Genomic DNA, 14,952 nt, shown 5'->3' with positions numbered 1-14,952 from the left:
TAGCCATTCTTTAAAAGTCAAATACCTCTAGAATGGATAACATCTCTCATAAATTGAATTAGTGAATTAATTTCTAATGTCACTTTCATTTATAACAAGAACTAGGGACAGCATAAGGTCAATAAACACCTAGGAATGAGGGTCCCTCATTTGGAATAAAGATGCTGAAAAGGGAAGGGGGTAAACAAAGACAATTACACCTACTTCACAGTTTTGCTTACAATTGGCCCTGTTATGGTATAATAATCACCTGTCACTCCCACACCTTTGCAGCTAACATGCTAAAATATTACAAGTGCAGTATGTTCATCTTAGTGGAATTAATTGCAGAGAAATGATTTGCTAAAAGTATTCATGGCTGAACTGTACACTCACAAATTAATACTAAAATTCGGTTAATTCCATAAGATACTTCCTGAACTGTTTTCTTAGGCTCATAGATGCTCCCATGCAGCGGACTCCAGAGATAATGAAAGTTCTATCTTCTTTCTTTTTTTTCCATCCCCAGGATGACAAGGAAATTGACCTGGAGCACCTCCACAGACGTGTCAATAGCTTGTGCACAGATGATGACAGTCCCCACAAACAGTTTTCCACCTCATCAATCGATTTGACCCCTCTGGACATTGATACGTTGCCAACCCGACAAGCACTGGAACAAATCAGCGATTTCAGGAACACTCATATTACCACAACAACCTTTATCCCAGAGCAAATCCAGACTCTTAGTCGTACGCTGTCAGCTAAGGCTGCTTCGGGTTTCTCATTTGGCAATGTGCCTGACCACCGAACTGGGCCTTTCAGGCACAGGGCACCTAATGGGGGCTTTTTCAGGAGTCCTATCAAAACAATGTCATCAATCCCCTATCAACCAACTCCTACTCTTGGGCTTAATCTTGGTAATGACCCAGACCGAGGTACCTCCATATGACCACCAGGCAAAGCTTCTTCACCATTTCTTTTTAGGACTCCCTTTGCAAGGAGCAATTGTAATATTGTGGGACTAACATGGATGTAACTTTTAAAAAAAAAATCAGGATTATTAGTAACAGCTCTAGATCTTTCTCTTGCCCATCTCGCTTTCTCTCTCTCTCTCTTTCTTTCCACCCATTTCCCTCCATTTTTTTTCCCTTAGTCACCTTGTTCCCCCAAAATATGGGACACTAGTATTCTATTAGTATGCTTTTCATATACTGTACTTCAAGTATAGGAAATGTGCACTGAATATACTACAAGTATATGCAGGATTACTTTGACATAAAGGCCTCCACAATGTCTCTCTTTTCTAAAAAAAAAAATAAATAAACTTGCAATAATTTCATTCTTTTTCTATTTGTTCTGCTGCATCCATCCAGTGCTTTGCTTCTGTTGTGTCCTTTAACTGTGGGCCAAAGGCAACCCCTGCAGTGTAAAAAAAGACCCTTCAGGCCACATAACATGAGAATGCAATTTTGTAGGACTACAAAAAGCCATCACTATGCCAGTAAAAACTACAGTTAAGTTTATTCTTGCACTGCAACAGTGCATATGACCTTTATGCGATTGTACAGTATTAAAAAGGTTTTCTTATGTACAGTAAACTTGATCATGTGGCAGAAACCTGTCATGTTAAATAAATTGGTATCTCATATATATACATATATATGCACCTATATAATATGTATATATATATATATATATATATATAAAACATGGTGGCCATTGCTATCGCAATTCATTTAATAAAGCTTTAGTTTAAAAAAAGTTGTGTTGTATACAGGAAAGATGTACAGTGAAGTGGGTCTTTTCAGTTAGAAAAGGCAGGGCATTTTCATGAGATTCTGACTTGCATTGTTTGCCAACTTGAGCATATATTGTACTTTTTTTTTTTATTAGAACATCCAGGGCAATTTAGCGTTTGCACCTAGATGTAACTCATTTGAATAGGTTTTGCATTTGTTATTCAGAAGAGTATAAAGCTAACCTTGATAATTTTGCTTTTAATTAGTTAGATAAATGGAAAATGCTATTAGCTAAGCCACATCCATGACAGCTAATATAGCTCTATAAGAGTTTAAACATAGATCGTTGAAGGTTAATAAATTCTCTTCCAAAACAGTAGACCAATCAATACAATAGCTATGTTAGTAGGAAGAAGGGGGAGCCCTTGAAAAATATTGATAGGGCCTTAATTACTGTCGTATATTATCCTTTAAAAAAAGAAAAACAGACCAGGCTCTCATTTTAATCCCTTTGGAATTTAGTTTTATTTAGAGGAGCTAAGTAATTTTTATATTAGTGCCAAGTGTATAGAAAGACAATAGCGAAAACCAGTGCTCCTTTGGGCATGACCCTTTTAAAGTCACATTCTTACTTGTTAGAAATGTAGAATGAGCTTTCAGTTTGTAATCCTTAAATTAAAATGTGGTAAGTAGGAAGCAAGTAACTTAATCCTGCATTTTTTTTTAATGCAGTCATACATTTAATTTAATCCGATTCATTTGTGGCTAGGATTGATATAGGAATCCGCCAACGTGAATTGCTTTAGGAGAAATTTAAAAGTATATTCTTCAGATATATTCTATTTTGATGGTAATTCTGTTCTGGGGAGCATCTTGTACTGTCACTGTTTTTGTACTAAATCTTCAAATATTGTCTACTGTGTAAGGCAGAATGATTTCTTATCATGCACAGACCATTTTGTTTCCAGGGCAGCAAGACTCTAAGTGCATGCACAACTTGTCTTCCCTTGTAAAATCCATGATTTCGTTCAAAAAATCTGATTAAAAAAAAAAAGAAATCTTTACAAAAAGCTATCTAGGGACATACCAGATGTTGCAGTGATTTTAGTTATAAACAAATTGTTGACCATGTACAATATTTAAAAATAGGCCTATTTTGATGTGTTGCCTATTATACAAATACACAAAACACTTTTTGGAGGCCTCAGTTACAAGTGGCAGAGCTTTCTGTGTATAATTTGTCTAAATAATTTGTCTAATAAAATTGTTTTCTAAACTTGCTCTCATACCGTTGAAGTTCTAAATAATGTGAAAATTGAAAAGGCTCCATTTCTCCCGGCTCAAGCAAATGCTTTCAGAAAAAACATACCCCGAGTTCTTTTAAGAACAGAATATATATGGATATGAACCAACAGTGCTGTCAGAAAAAGAGGGTTATGAGACATCAAATACCTATGGTCCACATGGCAACTTAAGGAACGGTCTCTTTTTGCAGTGCATTACAAACACCACACATGCTATACAGATTTCCATCTGGAAAGTTTCTGTGGGCACACTCGTTGTGGAGCAAGACAAAGATGTGGGATTTGTTTTTTTTTAATCAGTGTGGGCAAAGCTACTGATTTAATGAAGCAGGACAAGAACCTGATGCACTTACCATGAAGAAATTCAGATCCTTTTGCAAAATCCAATCTATTTATTAATTTCCTTGCTACCAGAATAGCATATTTATCATAATTTATTCTATATTATTTATTTTTATTCTAGGTTTTTTTTTTCTGAATCAAATCATCTTCTTAGACAGCTATGACATTTTTACAGGTTTCTGTAACCTATGAAACTATATTTGAAAATTGCATATAATTTAATCTAAAACTTTGATTTTCTAAAATCCCACTAAAGCAAAGCAAACACAAGAGTAGTTGTATACATTAAGAAAAATTGAAAATAGACTAAAAACTAACAAAATTCCTTTCACATGAAAGATAAAATAGCTTCATTGGGCTTCATAAAGAGGCCAGAATCACAAAGCAATAGCTTTTAATCAAGCTAAAAAAAAAAATCAAGAACCACGGAAAATACAGATCTATAGCTTACTGAGCACTGTAGCTATCACAAACAATAAGGAATAGAGCAAACCATTAAGCAAAGCACTAAAAGTGAAAACTTCTCAACTTTGCGCTAAGTGAGATTCACTTTATAGTTTATAATCAATTTTAGAACTTGAACGTACCTCAAAAATCAACTAGTTCCAAACCCTGAGAGGTTAGGAGGCCTATAAAGCCAAAGAATTTCTGACTCCTAGATCAATACTATTTCCAGTAGGCCCAATATACCCAGATATAAAAATAGGAACACTAATGCCTACCTCACCATTTCAACGTGAAGCTTAGAACCCTTGGAGGAAATATTTTGTTTTCCTTGAAACAAGTCTCTTTACTGCTGAATCTAGAAAGAAATCATGTTACTGCAATCCCTACCTCGGATCTAATATATATCTCATTTCCGCTCTATCTAATGAGAATCATAAAACCACATTCTTCCATGATTGTATTAATGTGACATACTGATTGCCAGTTACTTCTAAGGCCCATATTTAGATCTGTGATTTCACCAGTGTGGGAACTCTTGCAAACCACAAACAATCCCTCTCAGCCTTAGATATAGTGGAAAGAAATTGTGTAGCTACAATAATCATATTCCTACAGCTGCCTACTGATGAACCAGATTGATAAACTGAGCCAGCATGGTCCTGGGATACCCAGGCTCTCCCAGCCTCACATTCCAATTCTCTCTAGGTTGGTAGTAGAACTTGCCAAGCACATGTTCCATCAGCACACCCCTGAAGAACTTAGGGTCACCTCCACACCATAAGGAGGACTTCGGGCATCACTTGAATAAATGAAGGGAGGAAAAAGTATTTATTAAATGCTACTACGTGCAAAGCACTGGGCAAATGTTAAAGGCTGACCAATCTTAGTGGGCCTAGTCACTTTTGAAAAGTGGACAAAACTGTTGATATTTCTCCATTATTTCAGAGCATGAAATTCTAAAATTACTACTTGGAGACAGCTTGATTTTTGGAACTTTGTACTGAAAAAATTACAGGGTAAAAAAATAAACTTGCTTTGTGTAGCACCTGATACAGCAACATAATCTATTATTTTCTTCATGTTTTGGATAGATCTTTGAGGAATATTAAACATTTCAATATATTTTTAATGCTTGCCAAATGTTTTTGCTCTATAACTTTTAGTATGGTGGAAAAAATCCACATTTCCAAATTAAAATAATAATAACTGTAAAGTAATCAGGTGCTTTACACACATTATCTGTTATGATTTTCATAATAACCCTTTGAGCTAGGTGCTATTTTTTTTTTTTACAAATGAGGAACTTAAGTGATCTTTCATTATTCTATTTTACATATTATTTGAGGGGCAGCTAGGTGGTGCAGTGGATAGAGCACTGGCCCTGAAGTCTGAGTTCAAATCCGGCCTCAGACCAAACACTTGAAACTTACTAGCTGTGTGACCCTCAGCAAGTCACTTAACCCCAATTGCCTCACTAAAAAAAATAATAATAATAAAATAAAATAAAATACATATTATTTGATATATCACCACTCCACCAAGTTTTTTGCTAGAAGAGGTGGAAATGATCTTTAGAATATATAGAAGCAATAAATGATTTAGAATTTGAACATCTAGGGGCAGCTAGGTGGTGTAGTAGATAGAGCACTGGCCCTGAAGTCAGGAGGACCCGAGTTCAAATCCAGCCTCAGATCAAACACTTGACACGTACTAGCTGTGTGACCGTGGCAAGTCACTTAACCCCAATTGCCTAAAAAAAATAAATAAATAAATAAATAAAGGAATTTGAACATCTAAAGCAGCCTTCAGAGATACTATCACTATACTATTGACAAAAAAATTATTGGTGAAAATGAAAAGAGCCCTGAGCTTGATCACAATTTTCTGAATCTATGATTCTTATCATATGATTAAGACTTTTGAACACTAAGATCCACGTTCTGTTTCTGAGGAGACAAAAAATATGGTGGAGATATGGGGCCAGTGCTGGTGACCAAAGATTGGGGCTCAATCAGCTGATTTTAAAACTATATTATATTTAAAGCCAAGGGTACAAACCACTGCTAAGAATTTCCCTTCCCAGGGCAGCTAGGTGGTGCAGTGGATAGAGCACCAGCCCTAAAGTCAGGAGGACCCAAGTTCAAATCCGGCCTCAGACCAAACACTTGACACTTACTAGCTGTGTGACCTTGGGCAAGTCACTTAACCACAATTGCCTCACAAAAAAAAAAAAAGAATTAAGAATTTCTCTTCCCTTCTCTATTTACATATCATCCAACCCCAAAACATTTTCCCAAACAATTGCTTTTATCGTAATTTGTGGTTTTAGCATTTCCTATTAACTCTGCTAACAGGATTAGAGGTCAAGAACTTCTTTTCAACATTGGCCTCACCAGCAGAACCACTCACAATTCCAAAGTATTTCATGACATAGGTACTTAGTGGAGACTATGTTTCCTACCAGACTATCTACTTCTAACAATGGCCAAGTTCTACTTATCCCTGGACATATGCCCTAGGGCCTCTAGGCCTCTTCTGCTCTGGCAAAGATGCAATGATCCGCATCTCCTGTATTCTGTCCATGATATGAATTAATGATGGATTTGCCATAAGTAGGTAGCTGTACTGGCTGCCTACATAGCTATATACCACAATGGGTACAAATTAGTATGGAGTCAATGAAGTAGACTCTGAAATCATGGAGCACAACAGGTTCATAGCTGAGGGCCATAAGGTCATTTTCACCCACAAAGATATTGGGGTTTTGTGAGGAAGTTCCTTTGTCTTTGCACCAAAGTGATAGTCCAAATTCTTGCCTTCCTCAATGTGTAGCTAAAGCATCTTATCTTCTTCCCTCAGGAGCTAATTTTTGAAATCTCAGTTCTTTTTACCTTTTCTTTGTTTTTCGTTTGTCATGTTGTGAAAGAGGAAACTAAAGGATAAAACTATGAAAAAAACAAAGAAAGTGAAAATGTATACTTCGATCTGCATTCAGACTTCATCAGTCTTTTCTCTGGATGTGGATAGCATTTTCCATCACGAGTCTTTTGGAATTGTCTTGGATCATTGTATTGCTGAGAAGAGCTAAGTCTGTCATACTTGATCATTGCACACACAATGTTAATGTCACTGTGTACAATGTTCTCCTGGTTCTGCTCATTCTTTTTACCTTTAAAAAATTACTCTATGCTGATATGTATAACTACATCATTATTATCAACTAATTTCTAATAGAACCTTATTAGTTAGACTTTTAAAGAGCTTTCATGAAAATCTCATTTGATCTTCCCATGAACCTTGTGAGGCAGACAAAGCAGATATTATCATCCCTGTTTGGCCGATGAATAGACCTAGATGGTCAATGACTTGTGATTGTGAAGTAAATTGCTGGGGTGGGACTATATTTTAGTTCTCCTGACTCTGAGATCCATGATAGATGGATCGATCGATAGGTATAGATTTTGACTACACCACATTACTATTCTGGGAGATTTTTATTTGAATGTTTTCTAAAAGCAAATAATCAAGCCAAAATCCTTCAGATATTGCTGAGTGCCAAAAGCAATGATAAATATTAAGCCAGGATTACAAAATTTTTCAAGGGTCATAAAAGTCTTCAAATTCAACATTGTCTCTGCCTGTAGGCGCCAAAGGCACTTTCTGTCCTACCTCGAAGAATACTAGATTAACGCTGGAAAGAGGGCTTTTGCAGATGAAAGAAACATTGAACTAGAGCTTAGTGATACTTAGAAATGAAGCTGATTAAGGGGCAGCTAGGTGGTGCAGTGGATAGAGCACCGACCCTGAGGTCAGGAGTACCTGAGTTCAAATTCAGCTTCAGACCAAACACTTGGCACTTACTAGCTGTGCGACCCTGAGCAAGTCACTTACCCCCAATTGCCTAAAAATAAAAAATAATAATAAAAAAGAAAAGAAATGAAGCTTATTCCGTGCATACCTTACAACTGAGAACTCTAAGGAACTTGAGAGGTCATCTAGTCCAACCTCCTCATTTTACAAATAAGGCAATGAAAAGCAAAGGTGGCAAATGGACTTGCCCAAGGAGTCACATCAGGTGGCAGTAGAGCAGAGCTAGAATGCCAGGGATCTGTGCTGCAGCCCATTGTCCTCAGTCCTAGCGCCCAGGTGCCTTGACTTTATTCCTGGATATTAAGCTAAAAGAAAAGCAAGCAGTCCCTTTCTGCTTAGCAGATCTGTTTCATTCACCCACAAACATGGATTCCAATGGAAATCAAGCAGAAATGGAATATAAATACAGATTATTATATTTATTTTAGGACTATAGCCTGATTTCTTTGAACTCTCAACATAGGATAGATCATCTTTTTCAGGGGTATCAGGATCCCCTATGAAAATATGCAACATGCAGTGCCTAGATAAGGAACAGGCCCAGAAAAGGTGCAATTAATTATACTGAATAAATAGTAGAATTGGAATTTGAGCCCAAGTCCTCAATACTAGTTTTATTTTCACACACCCTCCCCCAACCCCTAGTAAAAGAGATAGGGAAGAAGGAATGTTACTGAAAGATTTGTAAAAGGATTCAACTTGGTTCATGAAGTTGAACTGACTTACCTGATACTTGCTAAGTACATCCTGTCTAATATGTTTGGAATCAATATTAATGATATCGAGATGGTCATTCCAAAACAATGATTAGAAAAAAACCCTCCGTCTAGCCCTTCTTATAAAATAAAATATAAAAGGTATGTTTATCCATTTATAACATCCTAAGGATCCAAGATTTAGAGCTGGAAGACCTTGACTGCCATTTAAGTCAACCCCTTCATTTTACAGATGAGGAAAAAGGAAACAGAGAGATGAAATGATTTGCCCAAGACCTCTGATCTCAGAGCCACTTTCCCCCGCAGCACAGTTAATCATGACAAAAATTCCCCTGAGGAAAGCATAGAGACCAGTTTGTTGCCCCAACTCAGAGGGTTCCACGGAAGAGGCCCCGAGCAGCAAAGTAGCTGATGCAAAAAAGCCCAGCCTCATTGGCAGGGAAGACTGCAGAAAGGACTTCCACCCCACAAAGCTGCTTCATATTCTACTGCCTGTTTTTTCCAAAGTTCCAAATCATGCAGTAACATCTATCCATCCACTTCTTATACGGGCCGCACGCCGACCTTCTGCCAGTCATGCGCCAGTACCTACTTCCCTTAAAAGAAGTACACCACCAGAGTCTTACCCACGCCTGGGTCCTCGGTCCTCAGCCGGATCACCACACAGAGACAAGCCATCGGGAGGCACCAACACCAGAGCTTTATTCAGAGGCCAACACAGCAAACCATCATAGCAAGCCCAAACAGCAAGGCCAGAGCAACAAGGCAGGAGCCAGGGGAGCGCGCACGTGTGTGATCTGACCACACTTGTTCCTAAGTACCTACTTAGCCCCTCCTCCCCAGCCCGCTACTAGCCAAAGATTGTAGGGTCAGATACCGGAAGGGGCTGTCTGAGTTTAGCACACCAAGGGGGAGGGAGTGACGTAGGAGGCCAGGATTGGATACAGGAAGGAGGCATCTGGGATTGACGCATAGACAAGAGTACGTGACCTAGGAAGTCAGACTCAGGAGGGGACTGGGTCATTGCTGCACAAAGTCAGGAAGGTCACAAGAGGCATCTGGGGATGACGTTGCATATAGGGAGGGGACTAAGCAGAGGGAACTCAGTCCTCTGCCATCCCACTCCCACGTGGCACCGCCCCTTGCCTCAGGAGCTCAGGCTCGGCTACTTCCTTGCACCCAGCTTATCTCATAGCACTGCCCAATTGCCTCATGGCTTCTCCGAATCCAGCCCATCCCAGTACACACGACTCTACCTACCACAGTCCCTGCCTTGACTTCCAAAATACCCAGATCTTACCTTACCCATGCCACAGCACCCAACTGGCAGCTGCCAACATCAGACAGTCCCTCACAACTTCTCTGTGATTATGAATGGAGATCATAAACCTCACCAAATTGAGGTGTTACTGACAGCTTATCTAACTTCAAAGAAAGCTAAAACTAGAAGTGTATTATTTCTTTTTGGCTCAATCAGTAAGCTTCTTGAAATGTTTTTTAAACTTGACAAGCTAGGGTACTATGGGAATTTTTCTTTTCAAAAGAAGACCACTCTCCCAAAACAGATTTCTGTTTTTTTCCTCTATAGGGAAACCATACTACCAGCTCTGAGTTCACAACTCTCCTCAAAAAAAGGACATAGAATTCTCAATAAATTTTTAAGATAAAATTAATTTCCATCAGGATGATATCCACAGATGGAGCACTAGGGCTGCCTAGACTCCAAATATAAATCTTTTCAACACACACACACACACACACACATATTTACATTTTCATATAAACCGTGCCTATTTCCAGTACAGTTAGCACAAAATCCCTACATATGCCAGGAGTTCAATTCATATGAATTTTTCAAAATAAGTACATGTCATCGCAACATCACTGAGAGGTCATGAAATCAAATGACGAAAAGCTCTCACAATTCCAGAAAAGGCAATAATTGCTACAGTCACTGGTAACTCCCCAAAAGCTTGAAACAGTAAAGTGAATTCCAGCTTCATGCCATTATTCTATTTCAGGTGACTGATATTTCTTTCTTTCTTTTTTTTTTTTTTTGGTCTAGGCAATGCAGTTAAGTGACTTGCCCAGGGTCACACAGCTAAGTAAGTGTTACATGTCTGAGGTCAAATTTGAACTCAGGTCCTCTTGAATCCAGGGCCAGTGCTCTATCCACTGTGCCACCTAGCTGTGCCAAGGTGATTGATGTTTCTACTTAAAATGAATGCTATTGCAAAACTGGGCTTAGTAGCCTAAAAACTTTTCCTTTTTCCTCTCTAAAGCTAAGTCATCAACACTGATTTTTGTAAAAGAAGGCTATCCATTAAATATATTCTGACTTAAGTCAATCCAATATGTGGAAATCTGAATTTAAAAAATGAATAAAACTAGAGAAATTTGTAAAGGAACTCATAATCAAGTATCTTTCAATGAGCTTTCCTAGTACAATTAAGTATTTTTTTAAAAGGTGGTATACACAAGTTGTAGGAAAATAACTAAGGTATCTCAAATTCAACATATCTAAAACAGAACTCACTATTTTTTTTCTAAAAGTCACCCCATCTTATGAACTCTTTTGCTGCTATTTGTCCTTCATTCTTGTAGAGGACCATGGCATCAGGCAGGTGATGCCATGACATGCAAGTGAATTGAATTTAAGTGAGGGAGGGCTGTGCAAAGTCACCAGCCTCACTTTCTCCTCCGGAGCCATCTGGATCCAGTGGCCAGATATAGATCAGGATGATTGGAGATGGCCCAGGATATAGTGGGAGACCTTGGCCTCTTCAAGTTAAGGTCTTTAACTCCTGTATTTCTGTCAAGGATACCACAAGCCTTTCCAATCATCCAGGTTTTCCACCCTAGCATCACCCGTGGCTCCACAATTAATTTCTGCGTATGGTCAATTATACCTTCACAATATCTCTCACATCCTTCAAACCACCCCATGCACAACAGCCTGGGTCAGGACCTCATTGACACCTTGACAATTGGAAAAAGCTTCTTGCTTTTTGTAAAAGACCATCCCTCCTTACTTCACCTCTTTCCCCTCTCTACACCATCCTCCACAAGTGATTTTCCTAAAGTACCCTTCTAAATATGGCACTCTCCTACTCAATAAACCCCAGCTGTTCCTTATTACCTCTAAGCTCAAATACAAACCGCTACATTTGGAACATAAAGCTTCTACAACCTGACTCCAATCTACCTTCCTCCCTGTTCATTCATACAAAATACTCCATCTCCTGTTCCTGGGGCTTTGTATTATCTGTTCCCTGTGCCTGGAATGCATTCCCTCCTTACCTCTGACTTGTTTCCTTTAAATCTCAGCTCAAGCACTACTCTCTAAATGAAATCTTTCCTCCCAGCTGCTAGTGCCCCCCCCATACGCACACTTACTCGGTTCTATACATTATATACAACAATATCATAGGTATTTTTCCTGAAGTAACTCCAACACAGGAACCTGAAGACCATTGCAACAGCTGGATGTAGCTTTGAGAGGAGAGGAGGAAAGGGAAGGGGGGAGTTTTCTGGGGTTGGAAATAGAACTTCAATAATAGAGGAGCGGGGGCTACCCCATTCAAGCTGGGGTATAGGCGTGAAGGTGAAGGAGAGCTCTCAGCTTTGTGCCTCCAAACTACTACATGCGGACCTTTATGTTTTGTTTTTGTTCTTTTTTTCCTCCTGAATACCATCCACCCCTGATCTCCTGCCTCAGTTTACTGAAGCCTTAGTTCCTGCCTCCCCGCGTCCATCGTGGAATCACTAGCCATCAGGGGTGAAGAGAAAAAAGAGAACTTTCCCCCTACCCCTCTCATGCATCAGTCTGCAGCTGTTCAGGTCCACAGTGGCCATGGCACTAAGACACCAGCCTGACCAAAGGCTGGAGATGAAGGGGCAGAGCTAGTCTACTGGGGAAGCAGGCTCTCAGAAACAAAGTATGCATATGAAGTTTTAAAAATAAGTGTATGTCATTGCAACATTGTTGTTTCTTCTATTGTTATTGCTATTGCTGCTGATGCTGCTGTGGTTTTCCTGAGCCCAGCAGGTAGTTTAGCTGGTGGTGCAATGTGTTTTCTTATTTCAGGAAGAATTCCGAGGCATACCCTGGCTGAAGGGGGTATGAAGGAATGAATCCCCCTTAACTCAGGAATGCTTTCTAACATATCTTAGGCTTAAGGTGTCCATCCTGGTGAAAAAAAGGGCTAAACAACAATCCAAGAGTCAAAGAAGTTGCTCAGAACATCTAGTGCCTTCTCACTAGCCCCGGGTTTTTCTGTGATACATGGGCTTTCAAGCCCTGAGCAGAAATAGTGCAACACAGAAGTTCCCACCTAGGAGACAGAAGGGCCTCCACTTTTTCCTCCCAGACACAGGGAGCACAGGTGTAGATATGACTGGGCCAGAGATCAGTGTGCAATCAGAGCGGAGTCAGGGGCTATCAGTTAGACAACAGAGTCCTGAATTCTCCGGAAGATGACTGGGAAGTTCTTTCTCTCTCTTCAGTTCAAGTGCCCAGACGCTCATGATGGGGGCATCAACCAAGTTCCTCTAGGGACAGTCACTTGTATATATAAATACAAAGCAAACTGTGTGTGTATGTGGAAGCATGTATATACATGCATATGATATATATGGCATATACTATATACAATATATATTATCCACATGTGTATGTATTTATGTATGTGTACTTGTGTTCTTTGAAAATACAAATAGACATATAGTTAGGTGGTGTGGTGGAGAGAGCACCAGATCTGACGTCTAGAAGACTTGAATTCAAATCTGCCCGTGAAAACTTATTAGTTGTGTGACCTTGGCCAAATCATTTAACCTGTTTGCCTCAGTTTCCTCATCTGTAAAATGGGAATAGCACCTACCACCTAGGGTTGTTGTGAGGATCAAACGGGCTTGGCACAGTTTCTGGCACAGAATAAGTGCTATGTAAATGTTAATTATTATGTTATCTATTCCCCCTCTTCCTCATAGAACATAAGCTCTGTGAAGAGAGAGACTGTTTCATTTTTGCCTTTGTATCTCCAGCATAATTATTGACATGACTGTTGACTGATATTCCATTTTTTTAACCCCTACCTCTGATTTCACTGGTATAAGAAATTCATGGCTCCCTCTGGCAATGTGGATTGATACCTGCTTGGCAATTTAATAGTCTTAGAGAATTGTTCCAGGAGTGGGGAATCTGCGGCCATGTAGCCACAAGGCCGCAGATTCCCCATCCCTGGTTAGGCACTGAGAAATTAAATAAAATGCTCAAGTTGATGATGTTCATGACGTTAGTTTGGGTCTGAGTCAGGATTTAAAATCAGATCTCTCCTACTCTGAGGCTAGCTTTCAAATCATGGTCCCATGCTGCCTTCCTTATGTCTCTCAGTCAGTCAAGAAGCATAATTAAGCACTTGCTTTGTTCCAGGCACTGTGCTAAAACGGTAGACAAAGAAAGGCAAAAGTAGTCCCTATCTTCAAGGAGCTAAAAGGATCATGGGACAGAGGGGACAATATGTAAAGAAATCAGCATGTACAAAATACATACAAAGCAGATGAGGTAATCTTAATAACAATAAGATGCCCATTTTTACATATTTATGTATAACCATAAAAGCTCATATTTATATAATGCTTAAAGGCCAGCAATGTAATTTACATATATTGTCTGTTTCAATTCTCACAACAACCCTGTGTGAAGAATGTGCTATTGTTATTTCCATTTTACAGATAAGGAAACAGAGGCTGAGAGAATAAGTGACTTGCTTTGGGTCACATAGCTGGTAAACATCTGAGGCAGTATTTGAACTCGGGTCCCTTTGACTCTGGGTCCAAAGCTCTACTCATTAAGCCACTTAGTTGCTTCTGAGAAAGAAAGCCACTAGCCTTTCTTACATCATATAAGAAATCTCTCTATGAATTTTATACCAGATAAGGAGAAATCACTTAACATTTTTAGCATTTTCAGCAATCTCACCAATATTCAATTATGCTGAACAAATAGTCAATTTGCTACTATTGGGCAAGCTACTATGCTAGTCAAACAGTATAAAAAGAAAAAATTAAACATTCTCTGTGCTCAAAGAGCCTAGATTATGGATGAAGCTATTCTGACATACAAAGTAGAGAGTAAAGGGATCAGATAAAAATATCAAAGTGCTCTAGGAAGCTGGGTAGCATTTCAGATCCTGCCTCAGACACTTTGCCTCTGGGCAAAGCTCTCATCTTCTGTCTCCTCATGTATAAGATGAAGATTCTTTTATGAGGGCAAACTGGGCTCTTTTGCCCCAGTTCTTATCCAGCATTTAATTGCTGACTGGGCATTGCCTCAGACAAACTGAGACCTGGGAAAGACCTAGCTCGAAGAGGCCAGGGTCTCCCATTGCATCCAGGGCCATCGCCAGTCATCTATGTCTTGCCACTGGGCTCCAATGGCTATGGAGGAGAGAGCGTGGCTGATGACTTTGCACAGCTCTGCCTCACTTAAATCCAATTGACTTGCAAGTCAAGACATCATCCTCCTGATGTCATTGGTTCTCTTCAAGAACA

General features: G+C 39.3%; 1 protein-coding gene across 1 annotated transcript in view; it reads left to right on the top strand.

Moving 5' to 3' along the window:
- Positions 1–1,031, top strand: part of GRID2 (glutamate ionotropic receptor delta type subunit 2) — a 1,698,202-nt gene extending 1,697,171 nt beyond the window's left edge. Inside the window, exon 16 of the mRNA XM_027837543.1 lies at positions 509–1,031. Within this exon, the coding sequence (XP_027693344.1) occupies positions 509–931 (423 nt within the window). The 3' untranslated portion in view covers positions 932–1,031. The remainder of the gene's footprint in view (positions 1–508) is intronic.
- Positions 1,032–14,952: the final 13,921 nt, after the last annotated feature.

The sequence above is a fragment of the Vombatus ursinus genome, unplaced genomic scaffold (assembly GCF_900497805.2).
Source record: "Vombatus ursinus unplaced genomic scaffold, bare-nosed wombat genome assembly UNPS02014821.1, whole genome shotgun sequence".
In the NCBI taxonomy this organism is placed as follows: Eukaryota; Metazoa; Chordata; class Mammalia; order Diprotodontia; family Vombatidae; genus Vombatus; species Vombatus ursinus.
The sequence above is the reverse complement of the archived record's forward strand: the minus strand, read 5'-3'. Positions and strand labels throughout refer to the sequence as shown.